Raw genomic sequence first — 22,658 nt, 5'->3', positions numbered from 1 at the left:
AAGGTCTAGTTAAAAAATCAGAGTAGAAAACACAAACATAGAAGTATAAAATACGAATATTAACGAAAGATACATCAAAGTGTTAAAAAAAATAACTTATAACATGAAACTAATTATAAAAACAGTATATTTCATTTACTGTACATTTATCAGAATTAATAATACTATAAATCACTAAAGATGACAACACCATGGAAACTTTATATTCAAAGTTTGAACAAGAATATGAACGCTAATCCCATCATGATATCAAAATCGTTGTAGGAGACGATTACCCACAACGCAAGGGTGGATGAAGAAGGTATCTTTGGTCCTACTGTAAATTGAAATTTCGTAGGGATTTTTTGTATTGCACTTATGGAAATATTTATTTATTGCACTTATTTATTGTTTATGGTTAAAAATTTTCAAATTTATTGATTTATTTATTCAACAACTTATAAAATTTTCATTATGGTAATACATAATTTAGTTAATTTTTATCCAATGTATCCTACTCGAAATTCTGGTAAATACCAACATTCGCTGCTATACCGACATAATTTACTTTTTCCCTCAATTTACCATCAATTTATTCGAACTCGCAACTCTCGATCATGATTATTTCTCATGATCAATGCTTTCACCTAGATGATCAAAGGTGAATAATTTATATGTTGTCTCTTGATTAACAGCGGTTATCGCTATTAATGATTTCGTAGCCTACCAAACATAGTTTGCAAATTCGATTCGGAAAGACTAATAATTCTCTTATTAGTATAAGCGCAAGTGCAGCCAAAACTGCTTTAGATAGATGAAAATAGATCTAGACAGAACAGGACAGGTAGACATGACACTTCCAGTGTTAAAAGAATTATCCTCTGATGGTACGTCTGCAGATAATACATTAAAGAGTACTAAATGGAAATGTTCTTCGGCTATGAATCTAGAATCTCAGGAAATATTTGCGTCACACATTTGTTTCTGCACTAAGCAACATTAAATAAAACTAAACCCTGATCCCTCACCTCGATCAGAAGGTTCATTCGCATTACACAACTTCGTTTCATTTAATCACCTATCAAACAGCATCATCTAATTTAAGTGATTCACTATCCTTATTTCTAATATTAAGGTTAAATATTGATTAACGTATTTTTGATATTTTATTTGCAATAATTATTTGTGTTTTTAATAACTTTAACAAAACACAATAAAATTGAATTAAAAAAAAATTTAATTAATAATATGAACAAAATCTAATTACAAATTCAACCTATCTTTAAAATAATTTTATATTGTAGAATTTTAATTATTTTATGGAATATTCATTTACAAACATTTAATTTTAATATGGATTTACAATTTCGGCTGACAGAGAGTTTAAAGCATCTTCAACAGTAGGTTTACGTCGATTTATTTTTGTTAAGCTAACAGGTGAACAATTTTCTATAAAGAAATTTAAAAATTAAAAAACATTGGAAGTAAATTAAGTTATAAATTCACCTAAATCTCCGCTGGAGCTAGAGTCTGTAAAACTAGGTGTACCTTCAGTCCATGTGGGAGTTGAACCTTCTCCGGATGCTGGTGGTGTCCACGCAAGGCCGCCACGAGAACTATACTGACTATTAGATAATGTGTCCGCTGCTAAGTATGTATCTAAATGTATTTCAGAAAGACTAAAAAATAGTAAGTATATTATAAGTGAAATTTGTAATGAAGTCGTTATTCATATTGTCTTATTATTTAGTGTTTTATGATATTTACTCCACCATTCTGTGAACGTGACAAATTTGTCAAGTATTGACAAATATTCACCATCTCGCTTATTTGTCAATGTTAACAATTTGTCAAGATTTTATTTCTGTGCTACAAATAAAAAGCTCTTTTCTTGATAAATTGTCAAATTGATAAATGCTCTTGACAAATAAAATATTTGCTTTTTACAAGCTTGTCTGAATAATAAAATTATACATGGTATTATTAGTGAGTTTATAATTATTTATTAAAGTATTGCAAAAATACGACAATGTTTTGATATATCCGCATGCATAATAAAGTATTAAATAGCAAATAAGGAATTTAAAAAACTTGAAGTAATAAGGAATGATATGAATATAATAACTACTCCACACAATATTTTTGATTTTTGTATACAAAACACTTTTCACCATAGTGTGGTAAAAAGCACTAGGTGCTTAAGCTTTGAAGCTGTTGCCCAGAAAGTAAATGGCTTTTTGTTTGATAAAAATTTTGATTAAATGTCAATACTTGACAAATTTGTCAAGTCCACAGAAAAGGGCGGTAAGTCTAATATAGCTAATATTTTTAATTTGAGATATAACAAAATGTAAGAACATTTCTGGTTCCCTTTTTATTTTTTTATACTTTTTATTTAAAAACAGTAAAAACTTAAGAACTCTTAACTAAATGAAAAACTTGCAAAATAAAAGTTAGAGAATTTATCATTGGTGGTCACCATTAAGGACAATAAAATAACAGAAATTTTGATTTCTTTTTGTAATAATGACATAAAGAAATAGTAACCGCGGGCCTGATTAATAGAGAACAGTAATTCCAAGAAAACAGAATGCAAGTAAATATGTAATTTCTTCTCAGTTTGGTATAGTACTGTCGAAAGTTTGGAACATTGTCTAATTGGGTCCACAACAAATGCTATTTTATTCTTTTCAAAAACAACTTAAAAGCAAAAAAGCACACATATATAGTATAGAGCTTTGATTTTTTGCAGAAATTGGACACAATCGTTGTTTCCTAGACGCCATTTGGTATGACGGTAAATTGTTACTAACCGCTGCTTGTATTATATATTGCAAAACGATATATAACATATATTATATCATTCAGTTAATTTATTTGCTACATATTATGAATATTCCAGCTGTAATTAATGTATTCATAAAGTTCTATCAGAAAACGGTACGTTTTTTGTTATCACCATTTTTGGTAGTTACAGTTTTCTATGCGGATATATTTATCTTGGCGCTCCAGATATCGGACTTAAAATCCGCACATTTTTGCGCTGTTTGTACAAAAAGTATCTGCTCCATCAATCGGAAACTAATATAGCTGATTTTCATTACAAATAGCTTTTGTTCGAAAGGTACACTATAATTATAATTTAAACCAGTGAACGAAAATAAACAGTACAGTATCGTAGTGAACTACTCATGTCCGAAACAGATCAAAATATTATATCTCAATAAATACATACGCAATATCTTTATTTGAAAACACAAGCAAAACACATATAATACAAATGCAAACAAAACTTTTTCTTCTTCTTATACAAACGAAGCAACAACAATGCACATTAAAAACGTTTCCAAATTGTTTTGTTCGACGAACACTTAAATACATTACATTCGTGAGAAGATCGTCAGAAAGTTCACTACCTTCGGGAAAAGAACATAATGCGAACGTTAAAAATTCGAACACAAACAGTAAATTAAAATTTTAAAGTTCGTGTTCGCGGACACAAAACTCGACCGACACTAAAAGAACACTAAAAATACACTACCTTCGAGAAAAGATCGTTAAAAAGTTCACTACCTTCGGGAAAAGAACACAATGCGAACTTTAAAAATTCGAACACAAACAGTACATTAAAATATTGTTCGCGGACACAAACTTTCAAACATTTTTTAGTGTACTGTTCGTTTAGTGTTTTTTAACAAAGATGGCAAATGGTACACTATGCTCGGTACTTTAGTATTTGTTTTCGTTCACTGATTTAAACGATATTTAGTTGATATATCAGTAATATTATTTCCCCACTTTAATTTGATTGAAATTCATGATCACCGAATATTCCATCAAAGATCAGCAAAAAACTTTATTGAAATTCATGGATAAGAATTGAGCATCGTAGAATCATCAACTTATTGCATTTTCAGAGGGTGTTTGGGAATTTTTGTTTTATGTTGGAATTGGACTGGAGTAAGTGCGCAATAAAGTGCTAAGTGAATATAAATATTAGCTTCGACCTGCATACTCAGAGTGTTTCCAAGAGAAAAGACAGAAAAAATACCTATTAAATTCACATGGAATCATTTCTTAAATAGGTTTCTTAAATATAAGCTGAAAAATTATGTATCTAAACAACTTCTTCTTAAGCACAGAATTGGTGTATGATACTCATAATTGAATGAATACATTGAAAGTATTAGAGACAGTGAAAAAATAAAGAAAATGGTCGCTACTGCTAGAATATAGAGTTCTATATTCTAGTAGTACTAGTATTGAGAAGCGTACACTATTTTTTAAAGGCGATAACTGGAAAGATATTATATTATATGAATTTGGATGGAATCATTCCTCCGACTACAATCTGTAGAACTTTAGATCTTTTTCAAAACAAAGTGTTTTTACTACATATAATTTTAGTGAAATGTATTATTTTGTTTTATTTTTTTTTTTTTTGCGCAAATAAAGTATAAATGAATTATCATGAATAAAGAAATATTATTGCAAATATTATTATTATAGCTCTAAGCTTCATTTAGAGCAAAGGAAAAGAAATATTTAATAAGCCTTGAATCGCATACACGAGATTCTTCACAAATATGTAATTTAACATTTTTTTTTGGTTAAATCATAATTTTACCGGAATATTCCGATCAATTCTTTTCCATATTCTCAAAACATGTTAGTGCTTGCAAAAATTTATGTAAGAATGCGATATTAGTCCATGAGTTTCAAAAAGCTTAACATTGTATTTTGGGTATATTTCTTAACTGACTTGGGTCTATAACATCTTGTTGTGAATACTATTTGTAATAGAACAAATGTCGGGTAAAAGAATAAAATATCGTAAAATTAAGAAAACATTATCTTTCTTACAGCATGATATTTCACAAAAACTATTGGTGTAGATTATAGAATGGATTATTGCGTAAAAGAGGTACCATATTAAATTATTTTTACCTTGTATTGTCCTCCTTATACGAACTGCGAAAAGCAGGGCCCACATTCATCTTTCTTTCATTGTATAAATGGGAGCTTCGTCCAATAGTAGCTGAACTAGTTTTGTTTGAGCTATCAACCGAAATTTCATCAAAGGCAGGAGGTGGAGTTGAACTGCAAGATGGCGTTGTGCCTAGCGATACATGAAAATGAAATGAAATCAAATTAAGACAAAGTTTTACGTTATTTCGCATATGTCTATGAAAAGCTAATGCAAGACAAAGCAATATGGTATGATACATATGCTATCATAATGTTTAATCATAATGTTTTAAATTGAACCGCTTGTTTGGCATTTTAAAGTCTTTCAAATTGATATCGTAAATTGGATTAATACTAGAACAAACTGACAAATTTTCTGGAATAAGTGATTGAATTCTTGATACTCGTCTTTGTTTTTCATCAGGCAAATTCCTGGGAACAACTAACTTTTTTTCTCTATAATTATTTTTTTTTATCACGTTTGAATTTCGAGTTTTGTTTGAATATTGTGACGTTCGAGACCATTTGTTTTTTTCAAAATCTGTCTTCACTTCTAACAATGCATTGAAAGACTGTAGTAAATTATCTTCACTGTCTTCAGCCATATTTTTTAATGCTAGATCAGCAATATAAAATATTCGCTTTGAGTTTTCGTGATCAAGGATGGGACAACAATAATCGTTTGATTGTTTGGTCTCAATAATCTTATTGTTTAAATTATTACTTGGAAACTTTTGTACAACATAATCCTCTGCAAAACAATTAGTAACTAAGCAGTTTTGTTGGATTTGATGTGATGATAATATTGATGACTCTAATGAATCACTTTCTTTCATAATAAATGTGTCTGAAGTGGTTGGCAACTGCGTTGGGTCATCATTATCTTTTAAATTAAATATTTCGTGAACTTCTAGCCAATCGCTCACATTGCTTGGAGAACGCTTTTCACCAAAACGAGGAAAAAGCTCAACTTCCAGATATTTCCTTTTAGAATAACAATTACAGTCTACAGAAATATTGCCTGCATTCGCTTCATCATTTTTAGATGATAAGGTTAATGTACCTGATGTAGGTAATGCTCTTTGAGGCATAAACTGTTCGTCTGCATTTCTTTTACGTGGAGAACCTCTAGGAGGAACTGGTGGAGGAATTTTTAATTTCTTCGTACTTGATGCATTAGCTGTTAGCAGTCGCTGTTTTGGATTTACAGGAATATGTGTATTATTTAAAGATGAATTTGATAAGACATTATCTGATGCTTGCTGATTTAATCCGGAAATTTGTTGAATCACTTTATTGTTGCTGGCTGCATTTGTTATCCATATGAAAAGAAAATATAGTAAAAAATTATTGGACTGAATTTTAACGGTTTAAAGTACTACATAATAAAAATTTGGACAGCGTTTATTAATCAATAATGTTGCGGGAGTCAATATAATTTATTATTATTAAAAATAAATATAAAGTGTTTCAATTACAAAACCAGAATCGATTTTCTCCATGAGTATAATATATATCATACAGTGACAACCGCTCTATGGTGCGGAGGTGTGCGACGTACTTTCAGAATTAATATAATATAATACATATACATATATAGATTTTCAAAGATTAAAATTTTGTCGAAAGCATTTAAATAGAATTGTCTATGAAAATTCAATCAATTTTCTTCTCTTAGCTTCTATAATTGTTAGGTGAGCTCATAAGTGTGCAGAAATGTCTATTATACTTCGTCTTTCCCCTTTAAGCAATTGCATTTATAAATTTCTGTCATCAATTGTGCGACAAAAACAAAACAGGTGTGTGTACAAAATAAGTGCGTGTGTTTTCGCGTAAAATATGAGAAATAGAGATTTATATAGTGGGAAATATATGAGAGTAATTATTCTGTTCTATTCGAATATGAACTGGTTGTATAGGAATCAATCATTTTGATTTGGCGAAGCGACTAGATGTGCGCTTAAGTTTACAGCTCCCATCACCGTACATTTCGTCTCTCCCCTTTTAGCAGTAGCACCCACGAATTTCTGCCGCTAGTTGTGCGCAGTAGTTGGCCGCACATTAATACAATGCAAGTGCGTTGGATTTTGTTTGATCACTGCATAAACATGTAAGGTTTGAAGTGCAGACTCTTTTGTTTGAAAAAAGTTGCTTTGATGTTGTGAGAAATTGTGTTTATTCCATATTGATCAAATATTAAACTTTTATGTACATATATAAATTAAAAATTCAATTTATTTAATATGTTATTTTGGTAGTGAATTGTTAAATGTTATATTGAGAAAATATTATTGCCTAATGTAATGTAGGTATTATTAATAAAACATCTCATCTATTTCAATTTATCATTTTTGATTTAAGCAGTACATGTAAAAAAAACATTGTAGAAGGGTCGCACACCCTTCCAGATAGGGCCCGCTTGTTCACTGATACCATATACATATATTGTCGCAAGAGTGCAGAGGGATTTATAGATTTGGCTAAAACCAGAAATAGTATTATATGGTATCAACTTATAATTTTGTATAAAATACATTTTCAAAAAATATTGTAGATGCATGTGTTAGTTTATATATTTAAAGTGTATATTAACATTAAAAAATAATATATAACATATGTAATTTATTATTTAATTGTTTGTAATAAATGAAGAAACTAAATCAGTGGATCAATAATTATAAATAATGATGTACTCACAGCGTGCTTCTTGGTCACTGTCCATCGATCGTTGTAAAGATTTAGATAAACTTTTTCTTTTTGACGGAGAATGTTTTAGTGCTGAAAGAAAATATAATTATTTTTAAATGAAATGCGATTACTGTTTTGTACTATAGAAATAAAATTGAAATAAATATACTGAATATATATTTTTGCTTTAAATATAATAAATTATTTTTATTTTCATTTCTTTATATTCAAATTTAATTCCTACTATTCCAGTTTTATTTGAATCAAATCACTGAGGAGCGAATGTCCATCATATATATAGTATATAGTAAAATTTATCATACTAGGGTACTATTGTGATACCCTACCTAAGATACCCTAGAACATGTAGTCTTCTATGTGAATTAGGTCTACAGTACAATACTGTAAAGCTTATATACAGTAGAGATTCAACTCTTAGTTTCAGAGTTGAAGACCTTTTTATTATCACAATATTTGAACTCATTGTCTTTAAGCGATGAGCGGTACCATTGCGAACTTTGACAACTTATTGATACGTAAATCATTTTCAATTCAGTATATAGCTAAAATTGATCATTATAAATTTATTAATTTGCATAATTAATTTTAATTTCAACAATCTAAAGTGCACGTATTGCAGTCTGACAATCAATACATTGATTGATGAAGATACCGAATAAGAACTGGTGAAACTACCGGAAGAGTTTCCAAATAAAATAAATTAATTAAGTCCATCTTTGAATCGACAACAGAGAGAGGGACATATAGTATATCAGAAGAATTTTTATTCATTTTTGATTCGAAATATATGTTATTAGCAATAATCAAAGTACTAATATAATCAACATAAAAATATACCTATATTCGAATTAAACATAAGCAATTACCTAAATGCTATCTAATCTGCTTTTTTATACTTATGACTTACCATTTTATATTTGCAAAATTTTATTGATTGTCATTTCTGTAGATAATTTGTAATAGTATATAATATCTAGGATCAATTGTTATATAAAACATCACTTTTTGTTTGTTTCCATACAAACGGCTAACTTCAACTCACTTAGCGATATCTCCAGCATTAGCATTAGCCAGATTCTTGCCTTTGTTAATGCCTCTGGCTGGTTTTGGTTTGACCCTCTATCTTCTACCCACTATCACGAGGTTTTTTGTGGATTCAAAACAGGCTTTTTCTTTAGCTAACTGAGGAGGACTCGTCCTCCTTCCACCACAACTAACTAACTAACTAACAACTAAGCACATTTTTGTTACAATTATTTTAAAAATAAATTATTAGTTTATAAATATTAATTTCTTACCTATGTAACTTGATACCAGTGTCCGGAATTTTCTATGATTCCCTTTTATTTCAGGTAAGTCCACTTAGAAAAAATAGACAAAATAAGAATTAATAGCTTATGTAGTACAGTTTATATTATAGTATATATAGTATATTATATATAAAACTAGGTGACCCCGCGAACTTCGTAACGCGTAACAGTCAATAAATGTTATATTAAATTATAGGTAAACTAAATTTAGAAATTTATTAACGTAATAAAATGAATACAAAAAATTTATTGTATTCAATAGTTTATTAGGATATTGACATATAATTAATTATTTTAGTGGTCTGTCAGCAAGAACCTATGGGTTGCACTCCGATTGATTCTCTTCAATAAAGAACCTTGTAATATACGATATTTTTTGTTTTTTTATCAGGCGCAAGAACAAATAAAGCAGATGGTTTGCCTACACGTGAACATGCCACGTACAATTGACCATGTGAAAAATACGAATTTTTTAGATTCAGACCACAAACACTAAAGAATTGGCCTTGTGATTTATTTATAGTCATAGCGAATGCAAGCCGAATAGGAAATTGAATTCGTTTAAACTCAAAGGGCATATCGATTGAGATCATTTGAATCCTCGGAATGAGAACTTCATCACTTTTGAATTTTCCTTTGAGTATCATTGCGTGAATCACATTGGCCATCAGTTTTGTTATCACTAAACGCGTTCCATTGCATAGTTTTGGTTGGTTTAGATTTCGAAGCATAATGACTACCGATCCAATCTTTAATTGTAAATTGTGCGGTGGTAAGCCAGGCACATCCAAGGAGTTTAAAAATTCAGTTGGATAGTTGATAGCTTCTTCTTCGTTTGTTGAACAGTCAATAGATTTGAATGTATGCAGAGTACCAACGATTTGATTTTGAATTACAAAGTTTAAGTCATTCACATCTTTGTTCTTAGCTGCCAAAATTGCTCGCTCACTCAACCATTTTTTGTTTTTATGATTATCAATGATGTTCGGAAATACTTCATTGATGAGTTCGTCTTTTGATGAAACGAAATTGCAAAAATTTGAAGGAAATGCAATTAATCCGCTCGATTCTTCAACAGCTACACGGCCATTACCGATTAACAGCAATTGCTTGAAGAACTCTTCAGCAGATGTATCGTTTACCAATGCAACTCTCATGTTTGTTACCAGCTAAAGCTTCTTCACATAGCGTCAAAGATTTGATGATTTAAGGCAAGCATTTATTTCGTCGGCAGCAGTCGATTTTGGAATGACTGACAGTAAAATCATTGCGCCTCCAAAACATTTCGAGTCATTGCGAAGATCTTTCAATGTTCTGTCAAGTGCTTCTAATGCGCGTTTGTGCGCCATTGTGCATTCGTCCCAGATGATGATTTTAGATGCTACTAAAACTTTAGCCATTGCAGAATGCTTCGCAATATTACATATCGGTTGCTCGGTAGTTTGAAGGTTTAACGGCAATTTTAACGCTGAATGAGCCGTACGGCATCCTTCTAACAATGTAGCCGCTATTCCAGAAAAAGCAACTGCTACCGCAATGTCGGAATATCGCACGAACAGTGGCCAAAATTAATGACATGAGTAATGTTTTACCAGTCCCTCCGGGGGCGTCCAGGAAAAAAAAGCCACAATTTTCTTCATCAATCGCTTTCATTAGTGTTAAACTTCCTTCTGTTGCGGATTCAATAGAGGCACATTAGTTTGAACTGATTGGTCTAATTCATGTCGATCATATTCACGTTCACGTTCCAATTCTCGATTAAATGCGTTATTTATTCCACGATCAGGAGCTGGCATTCCTAATCTGACTAACAAACTACCGCAGGTATGCTAACATATGTCTTCGATCAAGAGCAAAGCCTGATTATGCATTTCATCATTCACTTCAAGATCGGGATTTCTTGAACTGACACGAATTCTATGTAAAATGTCTTCTGACATGTTATCCTTATATTTGTTCCACAGGTCACGTGGATTCAATGGTATATTGATAACAATATTTATTTATTATATTTGAATTTATTATATTTGAAATTTCAAATATTTGAAATATTTGAAAAAAAAATTTAAAAAGAAATCAATATCACTCAAAATGTCGAACTGTCAACAGTTTGAAACAGCATTTGCAAATTTATTATTTTTGCTAAAATTAGTGGATTTTTCCAATATTTTATAATGTATTCTGCTATTCGGAGCGGAGACGATTCCAACAAATCAAAGATAATTAAAATCGGTTCAGCCGTTCTTGAGTTATGAGTGGTCTAACTAACACAACTTTCTTTTATGTATATAGATAAGTTGAAAATAAATTTTAAACACATATATATTTCACAACTGCAGTTTAAAAAATTTATTATAATAAGAATCAGAGAACTCAAACTTTTGGTGGTCGCTATTGTTTGTTGAGCATAAAATATGTTTGTGTTTTTATATTTTGAAGTCAACTACTGGATACCAAAGCTTGCTGACTCGGATCACAAAAATATCGCAAGCATTAACACCACTGATCAAGAAACACTTCTGTGCTCTCTGGGTAATTTGATAGGTGCCAGCTCCATTAGAGAGACAAAGCAGTAATGAGGAGCTTAAGCTAAATCTAGGTACAAATTCTTATTCTTACCCCTATGCTTCACTTAAACTTAAGACGAATCTGTTGAAAGAAGAGAAGGATAGGTTAATTTGGGCAAAAAAATTGATGGAAAAGGTCGACCTTTTTCGCTAATAAAAAATTGTTTACGTCCTCAGATATAACCTAAATCAAAGAAATACTTTTGAAAAACATAAACGAAAAATTGAGACTATTGTTGAAATTAAGCTGCATAAGGACGAAAATAAATGGTTCATATCGATAACAACCTTGGTGCAGATGATAATTGAACAGCATTTCATCGTAGAACTAATTGAGTTGCAGCAATATGACAACAAATTTTTCAAGAACAGCAGAAAATGGTAGAAGTAAAGCTGTTATATGCTATGTTTAACAAAATGAACACTAAATTAAATGCAACAATGTCATCTGACATTAAACTAAGTACAAGATATTGAAAAAACACTTCAGGGCCTATGAGAAAAAGCAAATCGAAGGTTCTCATTCCTCGAATGGTAAAACCTGAGAATGCGCTACGACACCTACAAAGACATTATTCTGACGTGTCATCTGATGATAGGATGGTGTTAAAAGTCACTAAGCCCACCTTATAGGCTGAAGAACCGAATTACATCTTTCAGATTGATAAGATGGCCGAGGACATTTTGTACGCACGATTTGGAAAGATATCATGCGGTTTAGAGAGCGTGCGCCTGTGTTTTAAAAAACATCATCAGTGTGACAAAAACAGCAACAACCGCACAACAGAGTTAATTGATAATGATCAATCAGATGAATCAGATCAGATGACAATGCTGAAGATTCAGCAAATAAATGACCACTGTTGTAAAACCATATCTGCTAAACTTCTCCTTACATTAGTAAAGGACTGCTACGATATCGCTTTAGTTCAGGATCTATGGATAGCTGCAAGTAATATGAGATAAACTTAAATATATATATCTCTAACAGGATCACCAAGGTAAGAACTGCTATAATGTTTAGAAAATGTGTTAATTTTCATAGATCTCCCACTATTTTCTACACTTAGCATGCATGAAATGGAACACAGAAGGAATGTTTGCAGGTCAAATCAGCATTTATCCCAGAACTAAATATCCCTCACTGAATATATTCGAGTTAAGTGTGACGCCAGTAAATTGTCAAAACTAAATTTCGGACTACATACATAACATAAAGCAGACGTATCATGTTCAATCTTATGCTGAATCTATGACAGCTAATAAACAGTGAACCAATTGAAGCTTTTGTCAATACATATACGACAGGCAATAATACTAAGTGAACACATTAGTCAATGTGTACTTGTATATTTAATCTGTTACTTTTGTCATCATTTTTATCGGAGCTATTATCGGGTCTATCATAAGAACAAACAGCCTTAATACTGAAATTGTTGACTTGATAATTTGTTTTTGCTATTATTATATATATACTTATTTTGATTCCAATCGAATCTAAATAAGCTAAAACTACTATATCAAATATAAATTTTAAGTAAATGAGTAATTCTTACGTGATGGTATTTTCCTAAATACTGTTTTTGCCATGAAGTTTTGAAATCTTTGAGCGTAAAAAGAAGGTCTGCAGACTGACACGGTATCCTATAAAGAAATTTAATGTTTAATAATGTATTTTTAGTATAGTTTATTATTTCATATCAACTATGTTAAAAAGTTAAGTACAATTTGTTGATAACTTATTGTAATATTAAATTAAAAATTTTAACGAAATGAGCATTCATTTCATTCAGTAGTAGATATTTTTTTTTAAAGAAAAACGTTAAAGAAAAGTAATATTAGTATTAGAATCGAAGAGTCATAAAATTTTTTATTATTTTATTAAATTAAATTTAAATATTTTTTAACATCATTGTTCAATATTTCCTTAATTTTTAAGGACTGTAATAACTATTCATAGATTTCATTTAATTGAAATAATTTTTTGGCCGTTTGTTGTCCAAATTTAATAAAAATAATCCAAAATCTTGAATTAGTGGCAAATGTTAATATAATTATATCCGGGTGAAGGACCTGGTAGTCCAGTTCCTTATTCTTAGTTAACTTTAAAATTACGTTTAAGCCTTTTTTTTGGTCAGTTTTTTTTAAGTATCAAAATTAAATACATAAAATCTGTAATAACCAATACAGATTATTAGAAATAATTTAGATTTTTCTGATATGATATGATTTGCATTATACAAGGCATCACCCAGTACTATTGCTCTGATATATAAAAAATGGTAAACGAAAGTAAACACTACACAATCATAGTGAACTGCCTCTTATTAAAACACATCAAATAATATTTAGTGTAGTGTTCGTGGACTAAACATGAAAGCTACTTTTCCGAAACACTAAAATAAAATTTTTAGTTTTAGTTGGTAGTGTTTTTCTCACGAACGTAGTGAACTTCCATAACGACTATTTAACGTACGTAATAAACTGTTTAGTGTCCATGCAGAGACAAGTTAAATATTTTTTTCTATAGATATTATGTGTAAAAGATTTCAGAAATACAAACAATATGCATGATAACAAATGTTAATAAAATCTTTTTCTACTTACACAAAGGAAAGAACAATATACATTACAAACTGTTCCAAAATGTGCTGTGCGACGAACACTAAAATATACGCTCGAACACTAAAAATTTTAATTCGTTTGTGAACAAATTATTATAAAAGTTCATTACGGTCGTGAAAATATCGTTATAAAATACACTTCGTTTGTGGAAAAAACACTAATGAAAATATCAGAATTTAAAGGCAGTAAAAAAGTAGTGTACAAAACAGTACACTATGATTAAAACTGTACAGTTTACTTTTACTCACTGAAAAGAACTGATAATATTTAAATAAAAATATTTCATGAATCTAAACTTGCAATTATTGATAATAAAAATTATTATTATGAGGCTTACAAGTAATTAATGGCAAAAGCCCTCAGTTGAAACTTAAAAACATATAATTTTACATTTAATACATTTTGAATGGATAATTAGATAAGAATCAGTTTAAGGAATTCGGATATAATTTTATTGATCTCACAACTAACAACTGAAAGGCTTTGTTGCAAATTCATATGCTCAGTGGAAATTTGTGATGCGACGTACAATGATAGTTAGGATAGTTAAACACCACTAATCGTGCAAAGTGATGCGTTGTCTGCAAAGCGGACAGATGCGATGTAATTACCTTTAAAGATATGTGAATGAGTCACTGTTGTATCGCTAAGTTGCTCGTCTTAATAAATAACTTTTTTCTTGCTGGGTTCAGTATTTTAGATCCCATGTTTTTGCTGGATGTAAATTGTAAAGAAACGCATAACAGTTGAAGATTGGGAGATTAACAAACATATGTGAACAGAATTAGGTCAAAGCTTCCATATTGTTATATAACAGGATATTATCCATTCGCTAAAATAGTATTATATATCTAAGAAATGATGAATTGATAGCCTAAGAAAAAATATTCGAGTTTATGTGAACTATAAGAATCCTGTGGTTACCACAAACAGTGAATGAGGGAACTTCACTAATAGTTTGTGTATTCAAGGTGACCTAAACAGTGAGCAGGGTAAATGTGTAAGAGTATGGATAAATTATAGTATGGACAATAGCAACATTTTTAAAAAGCAGGAAGACAGAAAAATAAAATTTTAATATTTTACTCAGTGGATTATATATGCAATATCAACATTTTATGTCATTGATCTTTAGTTCTTTATATAGTTTTATTTCTTAAAAAGGTCTTAGTAATATCAGAAAGTACATAAACCACTAACCAAAATTATAAACTGTATGAACTAACAAAATTATTTTTAAATTTTAGTCTACATACCCCATCATGAATAATACTTTTAACTGTATGTTCCAATTTTTTTTTAAATCGGTAAGATTGAAGAATATCTATAATGCCAACAAACAAGAGAAGCCTTTCTCCTTTTTCACTTCGTGCTGGAATGCCACCGGGTCTATAAATAATATTTATTAACGTTTTTATAATATTTTAGACACAAATTTCAAAATTTACGGAATATCATCTTCATCGTCTATTGGTTCACTTTCTGCCTGAATACTTTCCATGGCTGTTGAATGTGCCACCAAACGCTGTCTATTTATAACAGTTTTGTATAAAGCACTGAAAATGATTAAATTTTAAATCGAAACTTAAACATAAACATTTTAAATTAACCTAGTTTGATTATGTGCAGCAGTGCCATCACCGCCACCCTCAATTATTCCCAAATTTTCCATTTCCGTTCCATCATCGATATCCGATTCTTCCGGTTGAACAGGTTTTGCTTTACTTTTGTCGTTTTGTTTTTCCTTAACATTTAAATCTAAGTTATGTATTCCAACCAATAACGAGTAGTCCATAATTTTGAATGACTCCAGTACAGTACAATCGCGTTGAATTGTTTTTACTAATGCATTGTAGGTCTCGGCTTCTAAGAATATACCATTTGGATGATGTTCCATAAAATCCAAGTCTTTATAAGTAGGTGACTTCTTTGCTCTCTCTGACTTAGAAGCTTTTCGTTTAAATGTTGATCCTTTTAAATCATACTTGAAATGCATTTTTATGTACGACGGTAACAAATTATTCATTACTACCAAACGAATATTTTTACTATTGCTAGTTTGCAAGCAATAGAGACCAAAAAATTTTGGTAAAAGTGTACGAGGATTTTGATTAAGATTCATATAGTAACTAATTTAAAGTTAATGTACATTAGTAAAAGAAAGTTTTGATAATTTTTTAATCATTTATTACCCTGGAAGAAGTTTTTGTAAAAATTCTCCCTCTTTATGTTGCACTGTTTTAATAATGAACTCATCATCATTCGTCAAGTAGAAAATTGAACCTGAAGCTCCTGGATTGGAGAGCTCCCGCAATGGTGCTGAACACATTGACATCTGTGTATAGAAACATACTCGTATTTTAAAATTTAATTTCTCAGCATTTAATTACTTTTTTAGAGCTATTCTAAAACAATTATTTTATCTTACCCAAAACTGTTTAACATAAGGTTTAACATAAACAACTCTTAGTTTAACCAAGGATTCCTAACGTTATTCTACCTCGTTTGTGCTTGTGTTATATATCAAAATTTATTATTATGTAAATACATGAGAACATAATTGACGACATATATTTGCGGTTAGTTAAATTGAATAATGTTAGTCACAAGACAAAAAAGAGGAGCCACTATTAGCTTCACTGCAAATAAAAGTAGTATTAATGCTGCATATGAACTTCTAACTGTTTTAATTGACTATTAAAAATGTCAACGATGCCTCCAAGCTTCGAGAGATTGTGTCTTGGAGCGCTTTAAACAGTTGTAAAAAAACAGAACAGTTCATGAACAATCTCGAGTCAAGAGTTCCCACCCTACTGACTACGGCTATTACGACACCACCAATACATTTCAGTTAATGAATATTATCATTTCGATCAAGCTAGTTGCGAACGCTAATGTGGCTTCAATTGAATAATATTATAATAATATTTTTGCCTTGAAAACATAAAAATAAAAAACACCTATTACTTTTGGTCTTGTACACAAAGTAATATAAACAAAATAAACAAAGTTGGTTACACCAACCCTTTCAATTGCAAAAACAATTTCTAAAATAAAACGCCTGATGTGTCATTTATATTTTGTTTTCTAAAATAAACAACTAAAAACTCTGACATCTTCAGATTAAGACTCTGAAAGTACTAAAAGTCGGATACTACAATATGAGACAGAGAAAGAAAGACAACAGCATGAGGTCACTGACGGGGTTCCACAAGGTTCTGAGAACTACACTGCGAAATGCTACGTACGATCGAGTCCTGAAAATAAAACATGCCGATGAAATGACATTTGTTGGATATGCTGATGACATTGCACTAGTGGCAAGAGACAAGTGACAAGAGTACAACGTTGACTTAAAAATGCAGGTCTAAGGTTTGTGGTTCAAAAAACAGAAGCGATGCTGATTAGCGCAAGAAAGCAAAAGAAGATGAAACTCATATTTGGTGGGCATGAAATATTGTCACAAGAAGCAATAAAATACCTTGGAGTCATGATCGATGTAAGACTGATCTTCAAACAGAACCTTACAGCAGTTAGCTCTAAGGCAGCGGAAGTAAATAGTGCACTTACACGAATCCCAATATAGGTGGTCCTCAGGGTAAAAGAAGACATCTTCTGTCGATGGTTACGGACTTAATTATATTATATGCCGCTTTTATATGGGGAGCAGCAAAAAAGCATCCGATACAACTGGTAACACAGATATATATACGCAGTGCATTGCTTGTCGCCTGCGCTTATTGAACAGTGTCCGATAGGAGGCTTTTTAGAATATCTTTACAGATTTTAGCTGGCATGTAATCCCTACTGCCCAAACTGCCACAACGACAGAAAGCGCAGAACATGTAGCCTTTCGCTGCGACCGGTTTAACGAAGAACAGGAACTACTCATGGAGACTCTAGGGCATCTAGCATCTCCTAGGAGCATTGTACATGAAATGTGTTTGAGCAGATTTAAATGGAAAGCTCTTTCACAACTCGCAAAAACGCGGTGGACATTCCCAAAAAGAACAGCTGCGGTAATACAACTGCAATAACGACAAATTAAAACATACAGGCTAAAAAATGTACTCAATTGACGAAATTACGAAAAAACAGATGTTTGAGCTTCGTGCTCTGGACAGTCTCTTGACGAAAAAAAAGTATACATGGAAGTATTTTAAAATGTTTCCTACCGGCATCGATAAACTTTAAATTCGCAGTAATTTTTTTCTAAAGCACAAACTATAATTTTGTTAACTCTATATATGCAATGCCCATGTGTGTTTTACTAACCATGAAATCATCAGGCTGAATTCCAAACAGATCTCTGAAGTAACGAAACGCAATAGGAGCATAGATTTTGTATCTAAATTCACTATAATGATGTGCAGGAGTTAAACTAGACCCTTCCGATGGAAACGTAATACTCTCAATTTCCCAGAAATCCATCATAAGTAAGTCCCGCTTCGGTTTTGATGCTAAACTTCCAACCTATTTATAAAACTCAAACATTTAACCAAATTCAAACATTTAATATAAGAGGCATTTAGTACGGTATGTTGTATTCCTAGTTGAATAGATCCCATAATTTGTGATGTTTGGATTTTTTTATATGTTATTTCACCACCTTCGCCTACGCGCCTATGTCCTATTTTTCGTTCTTTGTCGCTACGGTTTCCATAACGGGAGTGGCGATTTCCGTATGTCTTAAAAAAATAATAAATTATTATTAAATTAAATGTAAATAAACATATGCTTACATCTACGGAGCATGATTGGCATGTGGCATCTGAAATAATAAATAATTGTCAATATTATAGCTTTATATCATAAACATGAAAAAATGAATTTATTTAGAACTTTTAACTATTTATTGAATCATTTTAAAGTAAGTATCTAAAAATAAGTTTTAATTAATATAAATTCTAAATGAATTTTATTGAAGAAATTTTGATAACACTTCGTACTTCTCCATTAAAATTGATAGTATTGAAGATGTGAATAAATTACTTGAAAAGGTTAGACAGCACAATTTTGATTAATGATAGTAGGTTATGATAATAAGAGACAACGGAGGACAAGAAGTAAAAATTAGTTTATTTTGTAAGAGGTTCCCAAAATAGTCACAATGTAATAATTATATTAAAAACAAAGTGTTGTTGCAAATCTTTACTCGAACGTTGACAATCCCAGTGCACTAGCTGGAACATGGAACTGTAATATCAGACCGTAGACCATATGAACTCTATTGTAATGTAAAACTTTTCAGACGTATCATATTCACACATTCTGTTTAACCAGTTGTCCCAGTGGAAAGAATAAAAACACTTAGACTTAGAAGAATGGTATCTGAAAGTTTCGCGATGTTAGTTTTTATGCTGTACGATATTGTCCAATGTTCTATTTATACATGAATGTTTATTGAAAAGTAGTTTACTGTTGGGAAGACACAACGAATTGTCTTTAATAATGAAAGAAGGAATAATTAATCTAAGAACACACAAGTGTAGAGAAAAATAAAAGATCAAACTTAAATAATTTGGGTGCACGACCAGATCCGTATTGGATAAGTCCTTTCCGTATGGGATAGTGAGGCTTTTAAAGATTTTACTTAAAGGATAAAATAAAATAAAAAAAACTTAAAATATTTTTGGGTGATTTATTTTCTTATATTTTCCAACATGAAATTGACGTTTGCTTATTTTTTTTAATAAATCTTTTACTGTTTCATGCCTTTTGTCTTAATTTTTTTTTTTGCAAAAAAAATGTAGCCTAACTTTCACACGTCCTAAATTGAGTTCTAAATGAGGGAAATTCTAAGTTGTGCCGATAATGTAGTGATGTGTCGATACGTGTTGATAAATGGCTAAATGTATGCAGTGCAAAAAAATCCCAAAAAATTTCCCATTTGGTTTAGCATCAACTTAGCCTAACTCACACACGTCCTTACTATTTCAGCTTGGCAGAGTGGTGAGATTTTTTGTCTATGTTGGGCTTGTAGCTGAAATTGGAGTTTGCTATCGGGACCACGGCAATTTAGCGAGTCTTATAATAGCTGTGTGTATTGTTAGAATCCATATTAATGCATTTGATGTTTTGATAGTAAGAAATTGTGGAAAAGATAACTGCTATTTGTAGCCTTTTAAAACATAAGTCAAAAGTCATAAGCTTCATAAATCATTTGTAAGTTTTTACCACTAAGGAAGCGAATTAGCTCAAATAATAAATTTTATCTTCATTTTTATTTACACCTGTACTTTTCTTTGTTTTCATTTTTATTTCCTGTTAGTCTCATTTGAAATTAAAACATTATTTTAATTTTTATAACATAAATTTCGTAGAAAGAAAATCAAGAAAATGTTATTTCTACTGGATTACTGCTCCCTTATAAGGGGTTACACCATCCCTTATATATAATTTAAATAGTTTATTTTTTTGGCAGTAGTTTTTTAAAGAAATTTTAAATATTTGTGAAACAAAATTTTTTCAAGCAATATTTGAGATATAGTGTATTAATTATGCATTTCCAACCAAATATTTGCTAACTATTAATTTTGCTACTTGAATCACTATTTCTTAAATAGTATTTGAACTTAGTAAAGAAAACCCTTTCAAGATGCATCTTTTAAAATCATATTGAACAGACTAATTAACATTTTAATTAGTATGTTGATTATTAGTATATGTTTTAAATGATTTAAATCTTAAACAATTTAAAAACAAATAGATTGGAAAACTAAATTTGACAATTTTATATATGAATTTGTTTAACGGAAGAAGACATCATATGTGTCCCATTAAGGCTTGTAAGGTACATGCGCCAAGCATTTTCCACAATTCATTGATTTTTCACTCACTTTTTTTTGATATATTTATTACAAAATAAATAGAAATATAAGATAAATTAGTGATTACTCCATTTGAATAGATTTTAATAATCATAAATTAAAATAATTAAATGTAAAATTATTAATAATTGTAGAGTAAATATTGTTACCTTCATTTCCAAATAAGGATGGATCCACATTTTTTGTATTTAACGGCGATAAATGGTCCAACCCAACAAAATTTTTAGTATTTACTGAAGCCATTATAAATAATTTATAAACTTTAAATATATTAAATAAAACTCTTTCCTTTTAATAAGGAAATTCGTGATTTAATTGTCTCTATTCCATATATATTCAATAAATTCAACCATATTCACGGTTAATTCTAATTTTAAAGTTTAGGAAACTTTTTCTAAATATAAAGTATTATAACATACTTTTAGACATGCAAAATTTATTCGGATAATTGGTAATACACAAATGTCATGTTCTTAAGTTGGTCCCTGTTACAGAGTACAAATGAGAATGGAACACAGCGCAACACTAAAATTTTAGTAATCACTTCAAGGCTCATATTTATACACATTATTTTCTTATTAAAAGTTGATCTCAACTATTATATATTTGAGCAAAACATGATACAGACGATCCGATGATTTCGACAAGTTTTTACTTCACTTTATTTAATATAATAATGAATAAAAAAGGAATACAGGAAAAAATGACAGTTCTCTGACATAAACAAAATATTTGTATAATTGCATATAATTAATAATAATTAACAAGCAAGAAATGTAAGAATAGTTCATAATGATATATTCTTGTCGAATAAATAATAAATCGGTTAATGCTCTTAAAATCTTCAGAGTTAGGTTTTACTCCCCAAAATTATTACAAAATTTACTATTATTAAAAATTATCGGCAAAGATCCGCGATACCCGGAAAAGGGTAAATTTTAACCGGGTTTAAAGACACAATAGTGCTTGCGTTTAAAGACACAATAGTGGCTTTATCGAGTTTTCCTTTCTAGATCCATGATGTGCTGTTATGTCGACGTGATAATCAACATGAAAAAACAGGTTCACGCATCATAGTCTAGATATGACATAGGTTAAAGGCCATATCCTGTTTAAAGAAGAACACGAACCCATAGTCGTAGTAATTCGAAGTTATTATGAGTTCTATGGCAGCTGAACACTGGTTCAGTAAACCTGCACACGCATTACTTAACATCTATTAAGTACAATTCAGCAAAACTAATAAATTAAAAAATAGTTAAGATTATACTATTCATATCCAATAAAGGATGTTTAAAAAAAAAGCATTAAAATTATGAATTGCTCGCAGGATGTTCAATTAATAATTAAAAATACTTTTAAAAACGAAGCTATAACGAAAATTTCAGCTTTTTAATAAAAATTAATGATTAACCTAATATCATGTGTTCTCCGTACAGCTAAAATAACTTATGTTAATCAAATTAAGATTTAGTCGTTTTCATTGGCATAAATCGATTTATGTATGTAAAAAAATTTTACGTGTCAAACAGTGCTAGAAGAGCTTTTGTTTGCTTATATTTCAGTGGAAATCCAACTGAAATAGATACTTTTTGTTAAGTAATGTATATTGTACAATGATATCATATATATATTTAATATACAAACTCATTTGTTTAGTTTTATATATC

At 30.2% G+C, this 22,658-nt stretch overlaps 1 protein-coding gene across 2 annotated transcripts; it reads right to left on the bottom strand.

Annotated features, from left to right (window-relative positions):
• Nucleotides 1–1,128: 1,128 nt before the first annotated feature.
• LOC119680314 (phosphatidylinositol 4-phosphate 5-kinase type-1 alpha-like) lies at nt 1,129–21,469 on the bottom strand. Of its 2 annotated transcripts, XM_038093077.1 has the most exons (15): nt 21,138–21,469; nt 18,901–18,929; nt 18,694–18,846; nt 18,434–18,631; nt 16,351–16,493; nt 15,769–16,287; nt 15,607–15,714; nt 15,415–15,547; nt 13,090–13,177; nt 8,955–9,017; nt 7,645–7,725; nt 6,011–6,253; nt 4,927–5,098; nt 1,486–1,658; nt 1,129–1,428 (listed from the first exon to the last, which is right to left on the bottom strand). In XM_038093077.1, exons 1-15 carry the CDS (start codon nt 21,229–21,231, stop codon nt 1,328–1,330), a joined length of 2,298 nt encoding a protein of 765 aa, XP_037949005.1. In that variant the 5' UTR covers nt 21,232–21,469; the 3' UTR covers nt 1,129–1,327. The 2 variants fall into 2 exon arrangements, with proteins under 2 accessions (XP_037949005.1, XP_037949004.1); XM_038093076.1 differs by lacking the exons at nt 1,129–1,428; nt 1,486–1,658 and having other exon boundaries at nt 5,070–5,953.
• Between the last annotated feature and the right edge of the window lie 1,189 nt (nt 21,470–22,658).

This window comes from Teleopsis dalmanni, chromosome 2, assembly GCF_002237135.1.
Source record: "Teleopsis dalmanni isolate 2A chromosome 2, ASM223713v2, whole genome shotgun sequence".
Taxonomy (NCBI): domain Eukaryota; kingdom Metazoa; phylum Arthropoda; class Insecta; order Diptera; family Diopsidae; genus Teleopsis; species Teleopsis dalmanni.
Note: the sequence above shows the minus strand (reverse complement) of the source record. Positions and strands in the feature narration are given on the sequence as shown.